The following is a 25,610-nucleotide window of genomic DNA, read 5'->3' on the forward strand; positions in this document are numbered from 1 at the left end:
CCCTTTCCGAAAGCCAGAAAGGGGGATTTTTTTCCCTTTTTTTTTTTTTTTTTTTTTTTTTTCTCATTAACACTATCCTTGACACTCCATCCCCGGGGTCTGCATCCGCTCCGGGGGTTTTCCCAAAGCCCGGCTGGATTTATGGGAGAGATTTCTGCAGCCACGTTTTCAAACACCGTGACCCTACGTGCATACTTTAACATCATCAGCCGAACCACTAAGAAAACATGAGAAAGGCTCCAGGAATTCAATTCACTTCGAGTATTAAAGAAAAACACTCCTCGCTTGCCCCAGTCTCCTCCCTAACAAGGCAGAAGTCATGGGAATGCGATCCCTTAGGATGCCCGGCACCCAAACCCTCCCGATTTCCGCCGTGATTCAAAGCCCCGGAGCAAAACCATCCCCATTTCACCGCTTCTGCTCGAAAAGGAGAGGAAAGGAAGGGGGCGAAAAGAAGAGGAAAGGAAGGGGTGGAGAGGAGAGGAGAGGAGAGGAGAGGATGGGGGGGAAAAAGAAATTTAAAAAGAAAAAGGAGCGAAATATTTTAGCTAAATGCATCATGTTCTTACACCAAAACAAAAGAGCCCCATCCGCCGGCCCGTTCCAAGGCAGAACTTCGTGGCTGCGCCTCGACAACCGGGAAAATTCCACTTCGGACGGAGTCCCCCCGTGCCCCGCTGCTCTGGCCCGGCTGCCCCGGGGCAGACCCGCTCCTTACCCGCTCCGGTCCCGCTCCGGTCCCGCTCCGGTCCCGCCCCGCCGGGAGCGCAGCAGCGGCCGCCGGGCCGGGGGCGGCGGCCAGGACAGGCCCCGCCCGGCGCATCCCGCCGGAGCATCTCCCGGGAAAGGCAGGGCATCCCCCGGCCAGCAAAGCTCCTCCGGGGGCAGGAGAGCCTCCGAGGCTCGGGAAATGTCTGAATAACCAACAGGGCTGGGCGGTTGTGTTGCCCTGAAGGTCCTTCTCAGCCATTCCTGCAGGGGTGCACAAAGACTGATCCCGAAGGGCCAGAGCACGCGGGTAGAATGGTGAGGATGAAGAGGGGGAAACCACCCACAAAACCCTCCAGAGCATGTCTGCCAGGGACTGCAGACACCCAAATTACCCATCTGAAAGGCTTTCAAGCAGTAGGGACAGCTCACTTAGAGCAGCGAGCTCCAGTTTCTTGTGCCATCCATCCAAAATTCTTTGTGAAGCATCATACATCCATTTCAGCTCCAGTGCTTTCCAGTGGTTGAAATTTCCCTTGCATTTTAATAAGGAAGGACCTCCTTCTTAAAGGTTTCTTTTAACTGGTTTCTTTTGTCCCCTTTATCCCCTCTGTAGAGTTTTCTTGTTTTCTGTGAAAATGAAGCAATCCTACCTCTGTTTTATGCATGGCAAGTACTATTCAGTACATTTGCAGTAGAAGTGTTCAGTACAATTTTCCCTGCAAATAAATTCTTCTGTATGAAGAATTGCACTACAAACCACTACACAAATTGCACTAGGATGAACATTGGCCATTCATGGTTTAAAAAAGTTCTGCACTTGCTTTCTTAATTTCTTTAAAAATCCAGTGCCAAACTTAGCACAGAATTTTTTCACCAGTAATTTAGTATTACATTAACTTTCAAGCTAGTGAATTGTTAAATTCTTCTCTCCCTGAAGGCCTTTTCTGAGCACTGCCAGACTGAGGTCTCCAGGCTGAGGACAGGGCCAGGCAGCTCCACCTGCCTCCCTCATCCCAGCATGGCAGCCCTGGAAGTGCCAGAAGCTCATCCCAACCTCTTCCCTCGGGAATTCCATCCCTCTAAGTCTTCTGCCCTTGAAATCCAGGCCTGGTGTCAAAATTGTATTTCCATAAAAACTGTATTTTCCATAAACAATTCAGTCTTCTGCCTTCTCCCAGGACACAGCCTCCTAGCAGAGAGAGCCAGTGGATCAATACCTCCTGTTTTGCCAAAATTTCAGGAAACTGGAATAATTTCTAACATTTTCTACATACTCCAAAATGAGTCCTTCAAACTCTCATGTACTCCTGCATGACATTCAATTAAACCTTTTTTCCTGTTTAGCTTCCACATTAGCTCTTCCTAATGGTTTTCAGGTGGGAAAGGTATTAATTTCTCATCTCCTTATCAAAGCATGCATATCTAAAAATAGATCAGATTTTCCTTTGCTGAGGCAAGTGTAAATATTTTCAAGAGAAATCTCTTCTTCTCCAGTAAATTCTGCTATCTTCTCTTCCAAAATAATTCAGTGCAATATAAACTCAAGCATCAAAGGAAAAAAACCCTGATACTAAGATTTAAAGTTACTTAAAATAATTTGACTTTGATGAATAGTATATGCAGAATAAATTACAACTATTAAAAGTTATTTCTACTGTAAATATAATTTGAGGAACATTTGACAAAGATACAGTGTTATATGTTGCTAGAGGCAGTTATAAAACTCATTCAACATTTTACAATGCTAACAAATTCCATTTACATTGCTGATTATATTTAAATTGATCTTAACATGATTTGCAGTGCATTGCCTATTTATAAAATGTTTACTGTCTATGACTATTTTATCAAAAGTGAAACCCGTCAGTTCATATCTGGCTAGAACCAAATATTTGTAAATAGAGACAGAAAACCACTTGTTTCTAGACTTATTTTAACTCTTTCCTCCACTGCTTTGCTTTTATTTTAGCAAGAAATTTCTGCAAAAGTTCATCTTAACTAAGATGCATTTTGTTTTGAAAAGTCAAATTCTCCTCAGGTTAAATGAAACCACCTTTCACTGAATACAATTGCTATTAAAAACTTACGAGTTTAGTATAGTCACTATTTAAATGATGTATATTTATTACATACAAATTGGTTATAGTAATTTAGCATATTGATGTCATTTTTGTGAGAAATTGGCTTTAAATGTTTCTGACCTCATGGGCTAGATCAATAATCTAAGAGAAATTTGTTCTTGCCTGCTTGTTTGGACTAAAAATAAACCAGTCTTTCCAGACTTCAGAAGTAACTTTTGGTCAAGTTGATTGTCCCCTCTCCAGGCTCACACTTTTTATCCAACCCTGCACATGACAGTTTGAAAGTCACTAAGAACAAGGCACAGAAGAGGAGGAGCAGCAGTTCCAGGATTACAGCTGTTCCCTGTGCCAAGGGCTGCAGTTAATGCAACTGCACTGAAATTCTCAGCTCAGACCTTTTCAACCTCGTAACTTCATTAAGATTATCTTTCTTGGAGGCAGCGTTCTGCAATAGCTATTCAAGCCCAAACTGAAGACTTGTAAATCCAAGAGAAAAGTTGAAGCTTTAAGGGGGAGCAGACAAGGATGAGGGGGCAGAAAGGGGAGTGTGTGGCAGTGTAAGGTGTTCTCACACTCATTTCAGAAGCAAAGAATTTGATACAGACAGAGCCTGCAGCAAGCCACCATTGACTAGATGCCAAGAAAATTAATGAAAGAATCCCTAGTGCCTAAAATAACGGGAAACGACCTGGACTCTTAAGCTGTGTGGGTTTAACTCTTCTCAGGACAAAGCTGTGTTGTTTATGGGGGACTGTAACTACAGCTTTGACACCAGGCCTGGGGTTCAAAGGCTTCTGCATTAGTTAAGACCTCATCAGCTCAGAAAGTTTTGGACTCACAGGATGAATCAGTGCTCAAACAGATAAATTGTGCTTTCTACTGCTATCTCTGCAATTTCCATGCAAGAGGTTTATAACCAGAATTCTTTTAGGGCTGTTAGTGGGATGTCTTGCCACGCAAATTAAGCCCAAAGAGAATCACAGACTTGGTGGTTTTTTTGCAGCTCAGCAAATTGGAGTGTTTGCCTCTGTGAGGAGCTGGGTGCCTCTGAATGAGCACTGCCGTGTCTGAAGCTGCCTGCACACCCAGCAGAGGCAGACAATGAGCGCTGCCCCAGGCCAGTTTCCATGTGCTGCAGCTCACAGCCCGGCCCTGCCTCACAAAGGTCCCCCAAAGCTCTTCTCCGACCCCCTCTGTGACCAAGCTGGCAGCGCTGCAGCCACAACTGCACTTAAAGTTTTTAACTCTGTGATTAAAAGAAATATTCAGGAATTTGGGCAAAAATGCCCTCTCTAAACAAACGTGGATTGAATTCACAGCCAAGCAATTCTGCAGGTAGTGACAGAGGCAGAAAAGGCAGAGTAAGACACAAGCATTCTTAGAGCAGCATCCAGCCTTCGTGGGAGGAAGTAATCAGACCTCTGGCAGCAATTATAATTTTTTACTGCACTAAGCTTTGTTTTTATTATGACCCTACTGTTGCTAAGATAGTGCTCTCAAATTACCTTACATACAGACTGTATTAAACAACAGGTTTGCCCAATTTACAGGGCCAGATGGTTCTCCAAAGTTTAATATATCATTGGATTTACACTATTAAAAAAAAACCCCACAGCCTTGACACTGCTCAGCCAAGCCAGTAAATAACTTTTCCCTTTTCCTGACAGGCACTATGTGGATACAAAGTTTATTTCCTTTCCTGTTTGCAGTTGATGCCTTGCACGTCGGAGCAAATCTGGTTTTTGGACTGCAGGAAGCACTGTTGAACAGTGAAGTTAGCACCTAGGAAACATGCTGGGCCAAAAACCTTCACACCAAAACTTCATCTGCCAGCAAGGGAAGGGAGGGCAGGTGGAGCAGCAGGATTATAAATACAAATTAGAAATTAAGATGGCTTGGGAAAAAAAAAAAAAAAGGAAAATAACCATATAAATGGCCAAAGGTAGGAAAATAAACTGTTCCAGCCTGGATATTTCACATGCATCAAGAAGATCTGGCACATTTCATCATGCCATGAAATGCTGAACTGGTTCAGAATGAAGCTGAAGGGATTAACAAGAGACATGACAAACACCACCAACTTTAAACCAACACTTCAGCTGATTGCTGCTTAAGTCAGAGATGTAGCAATTCAAAACAATCATTGCTCAAACAGCAATGAGATGCACCCTTGCACAGCTTATGACACCAGCCTAAGATTCTGTTTTACAAGTTAAGCTTTCAGGCAGGGAAACCTCTGACCTCCAGGAGCTTAAGGCCTTGTAAAATAGACAATGGCTTTGATGCTTCTTGGGCAGTTTCAAACTGATGGAGCAGTGGTTCTTAGGAGGGCAATCTTGAAGTTAAATCAATGCCTGATTACAGCAAGTATTTATTTTCAACACCCATAGTAGTTACTGGGATGTGCTTTCAGAAATCTAGGACAGCTGAACGTTTTGAGAGCCTTGAACATGTTAGTATAGGTTTAAAACAAAGCTCAAAGATTTTTTGAAAATCCAATTAAAACCATTAAAACAGTGGTTTTCTGAATTAGCCATTTAAACCTGAGAAAGAGAAATTATTCATTATTATGGAGAAATTAAGCACTAAAAATGCTTTAAAACTTGTGTGCCATAGTGAACTGTCCTTTAAAAAAGATAACTGACATTCAGGCTTTTCTTTAACCCTGGTTTTACACTGTATTCTGCTGAAGGGTTTTACACTTTACAACACTTTCTTACTGGTTTCCCCAATTAACCACCTTGAAGGCATTCACACTGCACATTTCTGAAGATGAATTCTATTAGTAAAATTTCCTTGCCCAGACTTTGCACATTCCGCGATACTCTGCATATACCATTGCAAATATAGTTTAAAATAATTTTTCTGGAAAACTTTGCCTCAAAGATCAGGTTTTGGCTGCAAGGTTGAAACAAGTCTTCAGCTTTTTAATAGCAAAGCCTTGTGCAGTAGCCATTTTAACATTTAACAGCATTTGAGGTATTGAGGAAGATTCAGCATCAGCTGGCTAGTAGATAATAAGCACAAGGAGTTGGTATTTCCACCTGATCCAGTTTCTAATGCCACTGACTTCAGTGTAATATCCTGTGGCCCCCTTACAACACTACTACAGCAGTACCCAAAAAACGGATTTAAATTTCTTCTGCCAGATTTTACTTTTGGGTATTGATAGTTTACAGTTGTCCAGAACTTACTCAAAATACATTCCCGAAATAACACTGCAAAGAAAAAATGCTGATAAACTGATGTACATTGGAATTGTACCTAAGTGCCTGCACATTCTACATGAATTCCAGCTTGGATATTGGGGCACACTCTGAACAAGCATTTGATTTTTTAATGTAAATTCTAAACACACACTATTTTTATTCACCCATGTAAAAAATGGCCTAAGCAAAATCTTTTTCTAAAGGCAGCAACCTATGAAAAATACTATCAGCAAAAGTAGTGTCAGTTTAGTAATTTGATTCAGAGAATTAAAATAACTGGATTAGTACCTTAAGTGCAAGATGAAAGTCCTCAGAAAAGGCAGCTTCAAAAGAATTGGAAGAAAACAATCTGCTTCCCAAATCTAAATGAAACAGTTGAAGCTGTATCTGCTTCCATAAAATGGCTGGAGAGAAAGCCAACATTTCCCAACCCTCATTAGCACCAGCACATAGTTCTTAATTCAACATCAATAAGAAACCCTGCAGGCTCTCCCCATCTCCTCTCCCCTTCACAACCACTTCTGTTTTGCATTTCTGAAAGGAAAAGCTATCAGAACAAAGAGAAGCACTGAGAGCACCTAGACTGGTGTAACCATCCCACCAGCAGCAGCTGGAACACCCCACCACAATGTCACACTCTGCAGCCTGGGCACTGCCAGAAGGAAGGGAAAAGTCAAGCTGGTTTCAGGTGGTTGATTTTATTATTACATACTGATAATACATTTCAGCACATCTGATATCAGAGTAAACCCCCGTGGGACAAACAAGTGCCATAATAGAAATTATGGAACAGAAGACTGGTGTAAAAAGTGTGAAGCAGCACAGCATCTGATTGAAGAAAAAAAAAAAAAAACCACAACCCAAAACCAACAAACCCCACCCCAACAACAAATCAATGCTGTGAAAACTTGTGATATTAAACTTCACTTGAAAAAAAAAAAAACAACAAAATTTAGGAGAGGCCTGAAGTTCACAAACTTCTGAAAACACAGGAAAAGCCATGTGCATCTCCCCAGTGAATCCATCACAACTCAATTCTATGAAGACCTTTTGCAAATTCAGTGCTTAAATCTTCTACATATTTCATATTCTTTACTGTAAGAGAGCACAGTAAGCTGATCTATTCTACACACATTGTTTCACTCTTTTAGGGTAAATGACAATCACAGTTTCCTCTAGCCTTAAACAGCTATTTCAACCAATATATATTTACATACACGTGTAAACAAAATGTTACAGAAATGCCTTAAAGCAATTTCACTGAAGTAGCCCAATTCAGCCATTTGTGCTCCTTACCTTGAAATCCAAAGTGCCAAATGCAAGCAGGAAAGGTTTCCACTGTTGCAGCCTAACAATGATCCCATTTATTTGGTGAATTTGTAAAAATCATTTCAAGCCACAATTCCAATTAATTCTAGAGGGTTGAGAACAGGAGTAGTACATTTACAGTAACTGCACAGCTTGCATGGCCAAAAAGACTCTCCAAACTCATTTTTAAACTGTTATTAACAAGTAATGGAATGTACATGTGCTGACCATTAAATGTAGAACTCAAAAATAGACACCTACTGCACCAATCCAAATTTGTTAATGCAGAAACATATTTGAAAATATACAAAATCTGAAGTTGTTACATGAAATCAAAACTTGGTTTTAAAAAGTGCACAGTAAAAACTGAAGGTAATTACTATATAAATTATCCACAGAGTATTTCCTGGTTTAGAGCCAACATTAAGTTCTGTTTTATCTGTTACAAGTTCTAAATATTTTTAAGCCATTTACAGTACCAATTCAGTTTTTACTAGACTCAAAACCAGCCTCAGCTTTCTGGAACAAACAGGAACTGGATAATGAATGGTCACTATCTGCATCCTGTGCAGCAGCAGCTTCCAAAGACTCGGCTGTAAACTATCGATTTTTGTTCTTTTTAGAATTCCCCTGCAACAAGAAACATGAAAAGAGAACATTATCATTCAGGTAAGGAAATCCAGACAGGTAACATACAAAATCTGATGTCTAATAATTTATGCCTACAGCAAACAAAGTACAGTCAGACTGAAAATAAACACTGCATGGACTTCTAAGTTGGACAGACTGTAACCATTTGCTCTGAAAATTTTTCTATTTCTATAAGCACAACAGAAGCAAGTACCAGATATCTCAAATAAGCACAGTACCAGATACCTCAAATAAGCACAATAATACCTTACTACAACTGAAACCTGTGAAAGACATTTGAGGGACATTCCAATACATTCAATTGTATTAATACCATTAATATTCCCCACCATATTGGATATTTTTTCCAAATGAATTTTACTTTAATTCAGGTTGTACAGATTATTTCTAGTTCAGAACAGAGTTTGTTCCACAGCTAGCCAAATCACATTTGACCTTCAGTAATTCCACAAAGGAAATGTGGAGCTTAAAATAAAGATTTGTGCAATAGTTACTTGCTGGCAATTCTCAGTCTTCCTATTTCCTGAAGATAACATTTGTTTTGAATCTAACCAACAACTCTCTCCAAGTGTTAAGGCCTTTAACTGCATCATTTGGATTGCAGCTGAATCCCCTTCTACATTTGGTAACATCTGAAAACCTGTGTGGCTTCTGTTGTGAGATTCTGAGGTCCTTACACACAGAGTACCAATTCAAGTCTTAGAAGTATGGCAAGTGAGACATTCCAGAAAACATTTTATAGAAACATTAAGTGTTATGGTCAGTATGCAGCCAAGAGCTTCCTTCTGGAAACACAATGGCTTTTACACAACAAAGTAATTTTAAAGAATACAATGCCAAGTTAAAACATTCAGAAATCTGAAGAAAAGCAGGAGGAAGAGTTTGTTCTAAAAAATAAAAATCATCATCATATGATCTTTAATCAGAACAGGGTTTTTAAATTATTTTTACTTTTTTAATCCTTCAGTGACAATTGCTTCCATGCATCTCAGAAATAAGGAGAATAATGATAATTTGTTTCACAGTCAGTCAAACAAAGGACAAAGGCCTTCATAACATCTGTTCCTCCCTAGAAACATCAGAGAAGGATATACCCTGGTTTAATCACTGGCTGCTCAAAAAAGCAGACTTCTGTACTTTTCATCATTAGGTAAGTAAATAAATCTGTTTCTGACAAGTGGGTAGCCTCCTTGCCTGGTAAAGAATTAAAGTGTGCATTTCAAGCTCACAGAGGAAAACAAGTGGCAACTTTTTCATTCCTACACAAGGGACAGATGAGCCAGAATATGGAAATAGAAGAGAGAAAGAGACCAGCTGCCAAGGACAGAGTATGCTGCAACCAAAAGGAGTGGAGAAGGGACACTTCCACCCAGAACTACATCATAACCACGCAGCCTCTACAGCCGGATTTACAAACAGCTCCCTTTTCACCACATTTACACAAAAAAATGGTGTGATCTGCCATCAGAGGGTACACTTTGAGAACCTGATGTGAAGCAGTGACATGAAGAGCTTCTTCTTTCCCACATGTATGTTTAGCAAGAATTTTTTTCTTCACTGAAACTAGAAGGAGCAAGTTTGGAGTTTTCTTTCCAACTGGCTTAGAGCAAGAATTACAGCTTGTGAGCTGGTTTGCCCAAGGGCAGTGCTGCAGGAACACCAAATGTAACCCTGCCACCCCCAGCTGCAGCCAGAGCCCCGTGCCAGCACTGCCAGCTCACCTTACTGGACATCTTTAGTGTATCAATCTCTTCCCTTTGCTTTGTCAAGGTTTCATTCATGCTGCACAGGTGGTCACTCATCATGCTCAACTGGTCCTCGTAGCTCCTCTTTGTCGTCATCAGTTCATCCTAATGGAAAAAATTAAACAACCAGAGGCTCTGGCTCAGTATTATTGATTGCTGGCAAAGCAGCACACTTCCACCTCCACTTATTGATGCCGAGTGTGTGCAATTCAGCTAAAAAACCCCTGTTTTATGAAAGGAAGTCAGCAGCTACTTTTTCTTTTACCTGAAGTCCCATGCATGGCTTGCTCCCTTTATTTTTGCATTGTTTCCTTTAGATTTCCCCCCACTTTTTATGGCTTACATAAAAGAGGAACAGCTAAGTTTTCTACCACTGTTTCCAGCCAGGAAACAAGTAAAGTTTATGGGGTTAAAGCATGGCCTGCACAAGAACATACGAGGCATCCAAAGCTGAAGGAACCACCACTCCACATGCAGGCAGAGAAAGCTATGATCTCTCTGGGATTACAGAGACATGAGGGGATAGTGTGCATGACTAGGACACAGCAATGAAGGGATAAACACCCTTTAGGAAGGACAGAAGGGAAGAAATCCTGCTCTGTGTGAAGAAGTGGCTTGAAGACTAATAAATCTGACCAGTAGGAGAACAACACGTTGATATGACAGGCATCTGCTGCACGCAGATAAAAATCTCCCACCCACAGACCCCGATCCTCATTAGGAATTTTAACTACTCTGACACATCCTGGAAGGGCAACAAGGTGGAACACAAGCAACTGAGGATCTGTCTTGAGTGTGGCATAGAACTCCTTGACGCTGGTGATCAGTGGGACCAAGAGGTGCTCTCTGCTGGACCTGTTACTCACAAATAAGGAAAAGCTGGTCAGGGATGTGAAAGCCAATAGCAGCCTTGGCTGCCCCTACCATGAGTTAGTGGCATTCAGGATCCTGAGGGAAGCAAGATGAATAGCAGAATTACAGCTACCCTAGACTCAAGAAGAGTAAATTCTGGCTTCTTTCAAGGTCTGCTTGGAAAGGTCCCAGGTAAAATTGCCCTGGAATTTACAGGGGCCCAGGAAAGCTGAATGATCAAGGACAGAATCCAATGCCTAAAATATGGAGTGACTGTAGCAGAAGGCCAGCATGGCTGTATAGGAAATATCCAGTTCCACAGCTGGATCTGAGCTCTCTGCTCTGACCAAAGGAGGGGGACAAATCACCTTCAGGGGACCCTTCCAACCTAAACAAGTCTATTATTCACTACTATGCAGACTACTAAACATACAAATGGTGTGTGCCTGCTATCTTTTCCCAGGAAGTTAAATATGCAGTTGGAAATGAACATCTCATGCTGCATTCAACATCTATTGTGGAATTTCTTAAAGGAACAAATCAAGAAAGTGTTTAAAATGGATTGCTCATGGGCACAACAGCTCAAAGCTTCTAACGTTATATTCACAGCCTTTATGGAGCAATTTTGGTACTCACCATCACAGACAGATGAGCAATAATGATATGAAATAAGTGCAAAGAAAACCTGAAGGAATTTATGAGTTGTGTATTTATTTATACTTTATTGTACTACTGGCATCTTTCTCAGCTCTGTGGAGGAGAAGGACAAAGGGACGGGACACTCACAGGATGCCATAAGAGTTGACTTTTGTTACTGTTTGCAACAGTTTCTTAAAGATTACTCCAAAACTATCTTTGCTTAAGGTATCTACATTAAAAAAATCCAAATCAACCTGGCATTTTTTAAAGCTTTCAGACCCAGGTGCAAGAAAGGACTAAGAACTCCTTGTTTCATCTGAAATCAGTCAAACCAGCACCCCTTAAAGCATTACAACTCTCTCATTTTCGTGAAAATCCTTGACATCAAGTGGGTTAAAACACACAGGTTTGGCCAATATAACCTTCTCTTGGAAGCATGTTCCACTTCAACTTTATACCTGGGATTTAAAGTGTATTATTTAAGGCTCTTCTCCACACACCACTAGAGTTTTTATATTCCACAACACAGGACCTAGTAATGGCATGGGCAGGCTAGATGGTTGTCATTTTTCTGTTCCAACTTCCCCTTACACATGATTACAAAATGCATCTATTACATTACAGAACAATTGACTTGCCTGCAATCTGGTGATGTTTTGACTGGCGAGCTTCAACTCCTCCGTGAGCGATTCCTTGGACTTCTCTGCCAGAGAAAGTCTTTTGGCAAGTGCTCGACACTACCAGGAACAGGACAGGGGGGGAACAAGGGACAAAAGTCACTTCCACAGTATTGCCTTGTGGCATCCTTAAGTGCTTGCTATGGACTTTTCCATCTGTGACACTTGGATTTCAAGGAACTCAGAGCTTGTGCACATTTTGAAATGCAGAGGTAATGGGATAGTTAACATTAAATGGTTCATTTTATAGAGCTACCATATTGCCAATCCTCTAAATATCGTATTTTTCATGTAACTGCTACAAAACTTCTCATAAGTAAAAAGCAATACAACTCACTTCACACAAGGCTCAAATATCACAGAAAAGATGGTTCCTCCATACTATGTCATTTTCCATTAAAAAAATTATTTAAGAAGATTTGCTCTGTTAACCTAGAGCTTTAGTGTATTCCACATCATTTATTACACAAATCAAAACAGCCACTACTTTCAAGAAAAGTTTCCTCATGACTTGAAATGAAAAGGAAACCATAGATACAATGAATCATCTTATTCATTCTTGTAGTATAACTTATGCCTAAGAGCCAATTTTCTCAGGAGAGCTGTTTCCATCACTTCATAACACACTCAAATATTTTTGAATGACATCAGCATCACTATAAAATTAAGTCAAAACTTCCTTGGTAACTAAAGCCAGCTGCTTCAGCTTATGTGAACAAACCCATACATGACACACATTATACTTCTTAATACAGCCAAGACAAGGCTACCAAAGGATTTATTAAACATAAAAAGCTCTTTTACAGTATCTGTTTTTATGCATGTTAGACCGCAATCAAAAATATTCCAGGAACAGATTTGTATAAAACATTATGCTCCATATACTGAAATTCACTATCATAGCACTTGCCTGTGGGAAGTTCACAAAGAGATTTACTGTCCTAGCCTGCATGCTCACCTCAGCATGGAAGTGCACTGATTTGCTGTCAGCAAGCTGCAGGTGAGAGGTCAGCTCTGCTATCCTGGCCATGTAGTGAGTTTTTATCAGGTCTTCACGAGACTCAACATCTGGAGCCTGGCAAAGAAAAGTTTAAGCAGACAACAGTTATGTTTAGTACACTGAACAGCTGAATCACAACATTGCCTCTATACTGACATTTTTATTCTTACCTTCTGAGCCCTGGCTGCTCTATCAAAAAGTATCAAATTCCCCAAACAGAACAGATGAATTACAGCAGGCCACACTGCAATTTGTCACTCTGATGGGGGATCTTAATGTCAGATTTGCTTACAGGACAAAGAGCTGACTGAAGAGGTAAGAATTTAACTTGCTTTAGTATATCAAGTGCCTGATGAAGATGAAAACCCACTGCAGAAGTGAACAGCTCTCACCTACATGAAAACTTACTGTCTCTTCCCAACAAGGAAGAATTCCATCACATAACTATTTCAGAAGCGTACAAAAGTCATAACCATTACTAATGTTGCACGTTCCAGAAGTTTCTTTATACATTGAAAATTAAAATAAATAAATAAATAAAAAACCCAACAACTCAGTAGTTTCCAGACTAACCCACTGGAGTCAGCTTTCACATGATTTGTCATTACCTTCAAGTTCAGCACTGCAGAAGCCTTTAAGGACTTGTATGAGTTATTATCTAGCTCCCTACCTCTTTTTAATCACACTTTCAGAAGACAAGGAGTGAACCAAACTACACATCCACACAGCTCCCTTCCGAAAAGGGAAAGGGAAATCGGTGAACCTTACTCTCAGAAGTTCCTGCTGGATCAAGTGTTACATTATAGCAGGGCTAAATAAAGAGTTAACATTTATTCTGAGGGCTGGTTCAAGCCTTGTTTCAGGGTGACCTCTGCTTTGTACCCCAGGCATTGCAGCCAGGGTTTTTTATGCAGCTTGAGCCCTTCCTCCAGGGTTAAGAATGGAGGCTTGGGATACAGTTTGGGCTGCTGAGGCACAGACCAATGCCTTCCTCAAATTATAGAGAGCAGACCCTGACTCCAGTTCACACTGCTCAAAAGGCTTACATGGGCCAAATACAGCTCACTAACAGAAGAAGAAAATTAAAGAACACATGCATTTCAGAAATTTGACCATTTAATATATAAAGACTACATGGTCAACTTGTGCCATTATAGAGGCATATTCTTGGTAATTAGACCTGTGGAATAAGTTTGGCAGAATCAAAACTGAAGTATTTAACAGATGGACTTTAATAATGTTTAAAACAGATTACCTTTTCATTATCAGTAGTTACAGTCAACATTCCAATCTAGAACAAGGAAGAAAATATACTTAATGAGAACTGCAAAAAAATAGATACCATAGCTTCAATTTGGTTTCAGTCATAGAAAGACTTGGAATTTAAACAATCTTGCAACCATTCAAACTGAAATAAAATTTAAGTACTTCCACCTGTAACATAAACAAGAGTGGTTACATGAGTGCCTTGAACAGAATTAAACCTGACACCAACTCTCAAAAATATATCTCGTCTTAGGAGCTACACAGGGAAAAGGCAATGAAAGCAACAAGATGCAGCTGGGCTCCTACGGTTATGCAACTGCTTGATCATATGAAACTAATTCAGAGCCACGTTAGCACACTGAAACATTACTTGTCATGTTTAAGAGGAAGGAAAGTCAACCTGGATTTGTTGAATACCTTCCAAATTCCTTCCTTCCCCCTCTGACTAGTAAGCACTGACAAAACGCTACAGGAGCAGTGCAAGCCAATACCTGGTTTCATGAAAGGGTATCTTCCCAGAGAATCCAAGGGGCTTTTTTCCCCTTGATCTCAATAGGACTAGAGATTCATGTTTATGGGAAACATTCATACAGTATGTTGACCCATGAGTAACATTCTCATCAAACTCCTAAGGAATCAAATAGAGAACCAAAAACTTAAGATGCCAGTGTACTTCGAAGTTGGTGCTTTCAAAACAATCCACTAGTTACTTTTATCTTGGAGTCCTTAAGTGGGGAGGACAAAAAAAAAAAAAAGAACTCTATTGAATGCTGAGCAAATTTATTATTTCTTACAGATGACATTCCTGTTAATACCACTATGCCACTATGCCACTATTCCACTTCAGAAGTGGAATTCAGGGGAAAAGCCAAATCATTTTAAATATGTTAGTAAACAGGAAAAAGCCATTTAACAGCAAAGAATGCATGCTACATCCAAAAGCAATTGCTGAATCCAAACTGACTCCACTAAGTCTTCAAACCCATTTACAAACACTACCTACCTACTTCCATTTGCTTTAACATACCTAGAGATGAATAAAAGTATTGGAAATACAAGCCCAACCCGAGATACACAACAGTTGCAAAGTCTCCAAACTACAGACAAATCAGGAGGTTAAGCACCTATTATTTCCCCCTCAGTTACAAAAAGACAATACTATCTTCACAATACTAAAGACAGCAAACAAAGTCTCAAAATCCAAGAAGTGCCCAACTCTGCAGAAAGAATTTGCAAGCAGCTTTGCAAATACAAGGACCCCAAGAGTGAATGCTTTTCAATACAGTCAAAAGGCTTTCATTTTTAGTGTTCCACTGATCAAACAGCACAGCTACTAAAGAAAGTGGATTTTCCTCTATTGAAGGGAAAGGTCACTTACCAGACTGGTGCTCTTAATAGGTTCCCTCAGACTCTTTTCTGTGGTTTCCTTCTTTTGTTCTGCTATATTTGGCAGAACTGAATGCTCCTGGATAGTTTCAGTTAAATGTCCACTAAGAGAGTTCTTCAGTTTTTGGTTTTCCTTCTCTAGCTTAATTTTAGCCAGCTGAGCCTCCAACATCCAGTGTTCTTTTTCTTGTTCAAGTTTTGCAATTTTCTCCAAACTCTGCTGGACCTTTAGGAGGGAAAGTTTACAGTCCAGGTTATTGAACCCAGGGAGGAAAAAAACCAAACACAGGAAATGTTTCAGGACAGTATTATTTTAAACCATTACATAAATGAGCTAACAAAGTGCAGCAGGTAAACAACCACTGTTTTGAGCCGTGTGCTTAGCTGTGGTTCTTTGTCAAAAATAGCCACATTATTTAATTAGTTTGAAACATGCACAGCTCATAACACTGGCAACATTGTACTAGGTGAAAAACCAAAACAAAGAAGAATTTTATAAAAACTTGAAAGATGTGTGTACCTGGCAATATCACTACCTTTTTCTATGCTAGAAAGCCAAACTGTCCCCTCCCAGCTGTCCCACCTCACACAACCAGAACCACCCACTTTGTCCAGGTAATAAAACAACTATGGAATAGAACACATCTAATCACTGCACATTTCTGCTGAAATTCATTTCACTCCTACTAATACACTTAGAATATTGGTAACTACAAAAAAAAAAATCACCAAAGTATTTGTTTCTGTAACAGTTCAATGACAATGAGTCAAGCACAGGCTGAATATACAAGCTAATAAAGAAGTGTCAGTATTAATTAGTTATTCTCATTCACATGAAGCAATGGACAAACTGTAGGCCTTTTAAATACCATGTTACTCATCCTGCTTCACTTTCCAGAAAAAAAAAAAAATACATGTGCATAGTGGAAGACAGAAACTCTATTACTCTAATGGAAAAGAAAAATCAGTGCTCCTAACCAGTGCAAATATTTCCTGCATATTCCAAAAGAGAACTCAAATCAGTACACAACATTAACAATTAATCCTTCAGTTTGCCTTATTCCTGTCTTTATCAAATATTTCCTGCATATTCCAAAAGAGAACTCAAATCAGTACACAACATTAAAAAATAATCCTTTAGTATGCCTTATTCCTGTCTTTATTTTCATTTATTTTAATTATTAAAAATTACCTGACTTCTTGTATTTCCAAAGGAAGGTATCAATGGCATAATCCTGGCTCCTCTATTTACCTATCCATACATTCTGCAGATAAGCCAGCCTGAGAAGGGTTTTACTTTCAGAACTCTACAAGACATCTACAGTCTAATTTTAAGGTTCAGCATATTCATATATACCTCCAAATGACCACACACATAAATGTGGAGACTTCAAAACAAGTTTACCTTTACAAAATACACTGCCATAATGTTAGTACAATACCTGTTGTGCAAGACCTTCCCTGCTTTCTGTAGAACTCAGCAGAACTCTGCGATTGGCTAAAGCCTCTTCATAAGGCACTGAATCTGCACAAGGCTGCAGAGGAATCAAAAAAACCCTCTCAAAACATGTTACACACTAGATCAGAACATGTATTCTGCTTTTGTTTTCTTACTAGTTTCCTTACTTTAGTAAAGGGAAAAAAAAACATGTTCTAAGTGCTTACCAGGCAGTAGGAAAAAACGGTTTGAGCTCTCAAGAAATACAAAAGCTCCCAAAAAGTACAGTTGATTAAAAAGTGCTCAGAAAACTGAGTGTTTAATTAATGATCAAAGGCATCTTAAGGTCCTCTTTACAGACATTGCAGTAAAGTGATTTAGTAACAACTGCTAAGCACATCACTTAATTGTTATTTTTAATGGAGGCAACATGGAGATCTGACTGCATTCAATCTTTTGGTTCAGCACAGTTTCTCGAGGGTACCTCCTTTATTTTCCCCCTGTGTCTTCCAGTGACTGCAAGTGTGAGAATATGTTTTTATTCACTCCATATTCCTGGTGAATACAGGAGGAAATTTACATAAGCAGACACCCTCTTCTCCTTGGAGTCTTGGCACAAAAATAATTAGCGGAAATGGGTAAGGCAGAAGTGGCACATACCCTCAGTTGTGAGAGCAACTACACTCTCTGAAGTTTTCAGTAGCATTATTGCACTGAGGGTCCCACTTCCTCAGCCAAAACCTGTCATTCAGACAATCTCTTCCATTCCAAACCCTGCAAACCCTTCGTTTGTATTCTGCTTGGCATAACCATCAACAGAACTGTTCTCTCTCTGTGCAAGCACACTGGCTGAACAAACCTTCTTCAAGGACTTCACATAAGCAGCTGCCTTCTTCTTGTACTGCAGCATGCACTCAGCTGAGAGAGGGCTGATGAACTCTGCTCCTCCCTTGGGGCCGTAGCTCAGTGAGGTGCTGAAGTGATCCAAGTTGTTGCTGAAGAAGGAGGCCATCTAGACACATCAAGAGAAGTGGCTCTTTGAATTAAGTTGACCAGAAGGAGTCATTGGAGCAATTAGTCTTTGGAAAGACAACTATTTAGTGAAGCTGGACTTAACAAGACTTTGAAACAACCTGCAGGCTCTTCCATGAAACTTGGACCTTCCTAACACAAAGCATCCTCTTCACAGGACCTGCTTTTATCACTCAGCTGTTTTTAACTCATAGCCTGAGAATAACTCAATTATCTGTAGTGTCATGTTGATTCCTCATATCAGAGGCACCGAGATTTTCTAAATCATTCAGCTAAAACAAGCTGCAGGCTCTTCCATAAAACTTAGACCTTCCTAACACAAAGCATCCTCTTCACAGGATCTGCTTTTATCACTCAGCTGTTTTTAACTCATAGCCTGAGAATAACTCAAGAATCAACATGAAACTACAGATTATTAATATCAGAGGCACACAGAGATTTTCTAAATCATTCAGCTAAGTTTATTTTTGTTTCTTAAAAATCTGCACAAGTCAAAGCACTGTTTGAAACAAAAATATCCATTACCTTGCCTGCTCCATTTGTTAAAGCAGCAACAGAGGATAAAATACAGTCGTTTGTAGTTATGAGTTTCTGTGTGGCAGTTGGAACTTCCTGTTCTAAAGCAGCTTTCTGACTATAGTGCTTGGAAATATCTGGAAAATGAAAAGCACATTTATGCCAAATTAAGAATAAAAAACTTTTTGAAAGTCATTCACAAACTCATCTTAGCCTAAATATATTAATTTCAACAACAGCAAAATTTAAAAAGAATCAAGTATTTATCATGTAAGAACGTACTCAATGTGGTCTAATTAAAAAAAAAGCAATTGACAAGTGAACAATGTGCACCTATTTTAAAACAGAGTACTATTGCTACGGAATGGAGAAATCCCAGCTCATCACCACCACAAACTGTAAGCTGAAATCATCTTAAGAAGTTCAAAATTAGTTGGGATTGAGAAAGAAGAGAGAAATTAAACATTCTGGAGAATGGGAATGTGAGATATTAAGAAGAGCATTCCTGTTAAGAGCTAATGAATTCAACTGACAGTTTTCTTCACTACTTCTATTTTCTGTATTTCCTTTAAAGTATAAGTTGGATTGACTTTACAGTACAGCAACCATATTAAGAGGTAGAAAGTATTTTAAACTTATCTGTGCTACAAAACTCTTGGTTTAGGGTCTCATTTTGTGTGAGGTACAATCTTTAATATCTTCTTTTTTTCTTTAAAACAAGGACTGCAAAATGGGGCCATACTACTCATGCTATTAGGAAAACAGCCCAATTTTGCTCAAAATTATGAAAGCTTAATGTTTAAACAGCTGACTAGTAAAAATCCAGTTCATCTCTATGGATTATTTCCTCCTGAGAAACAGGTCGTTGGTACTGAAATTCCAGGACATGCAGGAACATCAGTTTTAAAATTTTGAGTTTTAACCAAATACCCCTTCACTGAAAACATAACATATCCATGTTGTTCTGATAAAAGCAAGGTAAACCATTTTCCAGAAGAAGCCAAGTTTCAAAAAGAACTCAGACTTCTTTGTAACCTTTGGTTATATATTCATGTTAAAAACAGTCATCACCCTAAAAATAGGAAGGAAAAATTCCACTTTGAAGGCAGGTACTAGGTCAATGCTACATATGCAGAGAAAATATGTACATTTCAGCATTCCGTTCTGTGTGCTAGTTTCAGGAGAGCAATGAAGCTCAGAAAGTGAAGTGATACTGCTCAGGAAAATCTGGAGAGCCACAGTTAAATAATCCAGCAGCTCTGAGGAACAAAGCTAAGAGAATGGAGGAATGAAAACCATGCATGAATGTCTAAAACAAGTGGTTAGTAGGTTTAGTTTCTTAGCATGTAAAGGTAAAACAAAGCAGATTTATCACATACAATACATTCAGCAGTGTTATAGAGAGAGTGCATGTGTGTATGCTAAACAAGAAAGCAGCAAAGCTGAAACAAGACAACATTCCCAACTCTCACCTTTTAAAATGTCATGGAATCCATGAAGACTTGCAGCAATGTTTGTAAACACAAAGTTGTAATTTGTCCTAAGGAGTCCTTCTGGTCTTGTACCTAAGAGTAACATATAAGAAGGAAAACCACAAAACTAAGAATTGAGCATGAATGAAAAAAGTTAGCTTTGGAAAGAATTCAGTTTCCACCTACTAGAACCATTTGCATAGAGTATGAGTCACAACAGATTAATTTACTTAAATTTTCCCTTCAAAATCAAATATGCATATATGCAATTCTGGCAGAGCAGGCAGGTGAAAGACTTTCAAGTCCCCTAGTTTTTATTCAGATTTCATAAATATCAATTGTGTTGGTTTCAATCCACACATACAGAAAGACATGCTGTAGGAAAGACAATCTGGGCCTTTCTAGAGTGAAGACTGAAATAACCTGAAGCTATACAATAACCATTTCCTACTGCTATTTACAGGATGCATTTGGAGATAATTTCCCCACACACATACACACAAAGGCTTTACCTCACTTTATTCATTTTATTATTTATTAGCCTGACAGTTGTAATAACCTTACAGAAACAAGGGGCTGGAAGTGATGATTAGTAAGACAACGTAGTTTATTAACCATTTAATAATTAAAAGGCATACTGTCAATCATACTATAAAAACCCACAGAAAACCAGGCACAGGGTAGCCAGCCAAGGCAGAACTGAACTTACTTGGTAAGGCCAGAAGACTGACGTACGTGTGGAGCTTCTCAAAGACTGCAGTCAACCTTTTCATGTCTCTGTGCAGCTCCATATTTCTAGCTCTTAAAGCAGCTGTGCAAAGAGAAGACTCACACTCTTCTTCCAAACTAGGAATATATGAATTATTTTTTAAAAAAAGCAAGCAATTGGCTTAAAAATAACAAGCTCACGAGTTTTAGAGCACATAGGTGTTCTCTACCTCCCCAGTCCAAAGCAACAGCAGACCCGGAATTGATTTTAGAAAGGCTGACACAGCAGAGGAACTTAGCAATACATGAAAATTGCTGTGTGCATGGCCACTCCCAGGTGTTTCTGTCACAAGCCAGGAATGACTTACTCTCACAGCAAGGAACTGATTGCAGCAATTTAAGTTTGAAGACTTTTCCCTCTAGCACATAAACTCTCTTTTGCTTCCTAAGGAGCACTAGAACAGGTATAAAGGAGGCATAAATCAAGGGATTTCATCTTCCTTAGTCAAAATCCTCTCCTAAAGCAGTTCTTTGCACCTGTAATTCACCTCCCTTCAATCACCTCAGGAACAAAGATTTTCCCAGCAGAAGGGAGGTACACCTAGCCAAGTTTTACTACATTGCTACATTTATTGATTGAAGAATAACCCTCAGAGAAGCTCAAGGCATCAACAGTTTCAGTGTATCACACCTGAATAGTATCAATGCTACTGAATAACACTGAGAAACATTAATGAAAGCTTCATTATTTTTAAAGTCCCATCTGTGAGGGAGGGTGTGTGTGGAGGGGCTTTAAAGTACATGTTTTTAGTCCTAATGTCTTAAAAAGGTGTGCCTAACCTCAAGGTTTAGAAAACAACATGCAAAAAGACTAAGAAGAAGAAGAAAAAAAAAAGTTCAGCCTTTTAAGACAGCAGAGGCCAAAGTATTTTAAGGTTTGACTTAATATTTGAGTTGTAGGTGCTGACAGTGCTGCATGCCTGACACAATGCCTTTAAATTTGATCTATCAAATGAAAGGTACCTTTTTAACTGATATGGGAGAATCTTTCTTAAAAAGCCTAAGTAGGAAGCTAAATGTTCTGAGAAGGCCTTCAATTTCACAGTTGTTTCCTGTAAGGAAAAAACAACAGCTAAGTGGTTTTGCTCTGTAAAAATCTTTTTGGGTACTAAAAGGAGGAAATCTTACCAGGACTGTCACAGTATCCTCCGTGATGCTCTCAAACAAGTGCAGCATTCCTTCCTCCAGAGGGCGAACATAGGAAGCGTTTTCATGGAGATACTGTGAGAACTGAGGACACAGAGGTTTTAAAATGGTGTTTGCTGACAGCTCCTGTGAACTCTGCCAAGGTAACAACTGAACGGGACATTTTGGCAAAGCCCCATTAACGATGCCTAAGATGTCACTAATGAGATACAACAGTCCAGTGATGTACAGCAATCTCTTCTACAGTCAAAAACACATCCTGAGGGAAAGTGAGAAGCACTGGAAGTCCAGGCAAAACCACACCTAGGGCTTTGCCAGGGCATACAGTCTCATTTCAACTGCCATGCACAGCACACCAAACCCTTGGTTTTTAGTTTTAAACATTCCTGCACTCCTTTCTCAACTCCATCCAATTAAGGCTAGATCCCTGCACCATTTAGGCACAGAATACTCTATCACACCTTCCTCCCAAAAGTAGTTTGCCTCCCAGCCTTGTCCATCAGCACAAACATTTGCAAGCTGTGCTGTGCAAAGTACTGAAGAACTAAACCCAAGTCAAACTGAGAGCAAGAGATGTGTCTTTTTTGTCTTTTTATCTGTGTCCAGTCCAGTTTTCACATGAGTCAAAGCATGCTTATGCTAAAGCAAAGCATGGAGCTCCAACTGATCACAGGAGAATTCTTATTTCTAAAACTATGACTTTGGCCTCATGGACCTGCTTGACCTGGCTAAAAATTGCTTAATTAAATCCTACAGTTAATTTTGCCTTCAAAAAAGCAGACCTGAGAACATAAGATGTACTCTTACACACAATCAAATGTAACAACACCATCAGCTTTTCATTTTGATACCTCAGTACCACAAAAAGCTTCTTCCACAAATTAATACAGGTAGTCCAAAGCAATCCTGGCTTTTATTTTACCCCACAGAAAGATACCTTCACCTTTGATTATTTACACCACAAGAGCAGCTAAAGATCCCAGGCAAAAAGAGTACAAGAGATTTTAATTGTTCCTTGTATTATTACAGTGTAGTAACACAGTGTTAACAAGAAGAGTGAGATGCTAAGCTCTGATCCATGCATGCACAAACCTGGGTGGAATTAGGGAAAAATCCTAAATCTAAGGAGGAAGAAATAAAACATGCAGAATGCTCCTGGCTTGTGTTGCAAGAGAGAGGACTTGAATTATCCAGCATGATGCTGTAGACCCAGCAGAACCCAGCAATCCAACCCTTAAAGAGAAAAGGAATACTTGAACCTGGCAGGGAACTGTCCACATCTACTTTGAGTGTTTGGTGGGGAAAATAGCTTGAAAGCACCAGACAAGACCTGGAGTTGGGGAAAAATAAATCAGTGCAAGTCTGCTAAGCCACTACCTGACACTTGTTTCATCTTCTCTACCATATTAAGGGGATGTTTTTGACCAACTTGGTAGAGTAGCTAAAAATAAAATTAAAAAATCACACTGAGAACATTTGCCAAGTAAATAGATAAATTAATCAAAAATACAGGAGCAATTACAGCTTCAGTGAGCAATAAAAGATGCTTCAGTACTGGAAAGTCATAGCAAAAGCCCTGAGAAGTAGCATGCACTGAGGGAATTAGGTCATGAATACACAGTGGGGCAGACTACAAGAGACATAATTATGAAAACAAAGCCTGAACTACTGAATCGGACTCAATTATAAGAAAAGGAAAATGAAATTATGGTTCTGATTAAGTTCCCTGTTTCAGCTATGCTGAAAAACAATAAAGAAGTGTTAACTAGGAGGTCAGGGAAAAAAAATCTCTGAGAAGAGATGTCTAGGAAATCTGAATTTATTGCTTTAGTAAACTGCAGTAGTATCTGAGAAGGCAGTCACCACACTGGGCCACATTAAAAAAAAAAAACACTCCTGCCCCAAAAAAATCTTAAAGCTGACTAAACAACATAATTTTCACAAGAAGGAAAAGCCATTCTGAGTGCATTTGGTGGCAGGAGCAAGAAAATGTTCTCAAACTCTGCTGAATCTCTGCAGAAGGGTGTTCTTGACTAAAACAGTTGAAACAACTGAGAAGGCAAACAGAAAGGGATTTCTCTAGTGGATAACCACCTTCATAAACATATTTGTAACCTGAAAAGAGATTATAGGAGGTTTTCCAAAGAACAGGAAAGTTTTGTCATAGTTAACATTGACACCACATGCACTGCAGCCGCTTGATCAATGCAAACCACAATTCACCTCAGTACCTTAAGCCTGAGCCCTAGCAACTACTAAACTGAAATTAAGAAAATGAATCACAAAATACTCCCTGAAACTTAAATACTCAGAGATCCCCTTAAACTATGAAGTCAACTCTGATCTTAATGCAATTTGTTCCAAAACATACATGTGTGCATCCCCACACAAATCCTTGTGCACAGTTATTTTCTCTAGTTCACATCATAGAAAAACAAAGTAAAAATATGCAACTTAACAGCTCTGGATGGCACTCTCAGAAAATCTTTCCATGAATTGTGTCAAAAGAGATGAGTCAGATTTCTCATAATAATTTCAACAAGCTTCACAAGCTTGAAGCCTCAGAACACTTACAGGAAACACCTTCACACAAGCAGCCCAAAATCAGATAATAAAATTGTTTTTTGACAAGGGAAAAGAGTCCAGGTGCTCTCCCTCACAGAAGTTACCTTTTATCCTTTATTTAATATTACAGCTGAGCACTTTAAACACAAGACCAGATTCTGTCTCAACATCTTCTATGCCCCAGTGCATTAACTAAAAAAAGCTCTATTCAGCAGTGCAATATTTGTGCATTATTATTTTAAAATGAGTCAGCTGAACTTTCAACAGATGCACTTCAATTTAGTAATTAAAGCAAAGCTTTGATTTGATTATCGTATTTCTCTTCTAGCAGAGGCACAGGGGAAAAGGATTCTCTGCAGCTACACCTCATCCACATTCAGAGAATTCATGGAGCAGAAAAGATGTCTCATGCAGGAGGGGCTGGCTCTCAGGAACACACTCACAGCATTCCAGTAAAGGTGGTGCAATTTTCTCCGACTAAGATCAATCACTCACTAAACTCTAACTAACTGAATATATTTGTAGCTGAAGTGTGTAAACTTTACCTTCTGATTCAAGGGTGATATTGTGTCTGTTGCAGAATCAATGGGGAAGATCTGTACCTTCTGCTCAGTGTATGTGTGGAAGTTCAGGAGAGCTGTTACAAGTTCTTGGATAAAAGCCATGGCCTGGCCAGCAAGGTCTCGCAGCTTCAGCTGTAAAGACAGTGATAAAATGATTGTGTTTGACATGGATCTATTTAAATATGAAAAAAAAAAAACCTCTTTGGATACAAAAAATAATCAGTAATTTCTTTCTTGTTGTTATTTCAGCCTAAAATACATAACAGCAATTATTTTTTACTTAATTTTTATTCATAAACTTCAATGCCACTCTGAAGGGCACATTGTTTTCTGACAACAAAGTATCTTTTTAATTCACATAACTGGTGATGGTTTGCCTCTGCTGCATTTTTCAAACTTGCAAGCCACAAAAACACTGAGAGGTCAGCACAATTACAGAAACCATGTCTGAAATTTCCAAATAACAACAGACTAATTGCTGACAACAGCTAAACACCAGGTTGTAAAGAAATCTCAATTTAATTAGTAAAAAGCAATAATGTTTTCTCCCAGAATTAAAGGTGTCTGCTTCTCTAACCAAGAACA

At 39.3% G+C, this 25,610-nt stretch overlaps 2 protein-coding genes across 9 annotated transcripts in view; both read right to left on the minus strand.

The window, feature by feature from the left end:
• STON1 (stonin 1) overlaps positions 1–753 on the minus strand; it is a 24,070-nt gene extending 23,317 nt beyond the window's left edge. For 3 of the 5 annotated variants that reach the window (XR_005627265.1, XR_005627264.1, XM_039707471.1), the window contains exon 1: positions 570–701. The gene's annotated coding sequence lies outside the window, so the exon portion shown is untranslated. The other 2 variants (XM_039707473.1, XM_039707472.1) reach the window with 2 other exon arrangements.
• A 5,927-nt stretch (positions 754–6,680) lies between these two features.
• PPP1R21 (protein phosphatase 1 regulatory subunit 21) overlaps positions 6,681–25,610 on the minus strand; it is a 32,018-nt gene continuing 13,088 nt past the window's right edge. For all 4 annotated transcript variants that reach the window (XM_039707251.1, XM_039707249.1, XM_039707247.1 and 1 more), the window contains 14 exons: positions 25,008–25,157; positions 21,880–21,981; positions 21,715–21,803; positions 20,693–20,829; positions 19,984–20,076; positions 18,521–18,648; positions 17,823–17,975; positions 16,968–17,060; positions 15,518–15,751; positions 14,129–14,164; positions 12,832–12,948; positions 11,835–11,933; positions 9,682–9,810; positions 6,681–7,939 (listed from right to left, as the gene is read on the minus strand). In XM_039707251.1, coding sequence (XP_039563185.1) covers positions 7,910–7,939; positions 9,682–9,810; positions 11,835–11,933; positions 12,832–12,948; positions 14,129–14,164; positions 15,518–15,751; positions 16,968–17,060; positions 17,823–17,975; positions 18,521–18,648; positions 19,984–20,076; positions 20,693–20,829; positions 21,715–21,803; positions 21,880–21,981; positions 25,008–25,157 — 1,590 coding nt within the window. In that variant the 3' untranslated portion in view covers positions 6,681–7,909. The remainder of the gene's footprint in view (positions 7,940–9,681; positions 9,811–11,834; positions 11,934–12,831; positions 12,949–14,128; positions 14,165–15,517; positions 15,752–16,967; positions 17,061–17,822; positions 17,976–18,520; positions 18,649–19,983; positions 20,077–20,692; positions 20,830–21,714; positions 21,804–21,879; positions 21,982–25,007; positions 25,158–25,610) is intronic.

The sequence above is a fragment of the Passer montanus genome, unplaced genomic scaffold (assembly GCF_014805655.1).
Source record: "Passer montanus isolate IOZ18808 unplaced genomic scaffold, ASM1480565v1 scaffold2, whole genome shotgun sequence".
In the NCBI taxonomy this organism is placed as follows: Eukaryota; Metazoa; Chordata; class Aves; order Passeriformes; family Passeridae; genus Passer; species Passer montanus.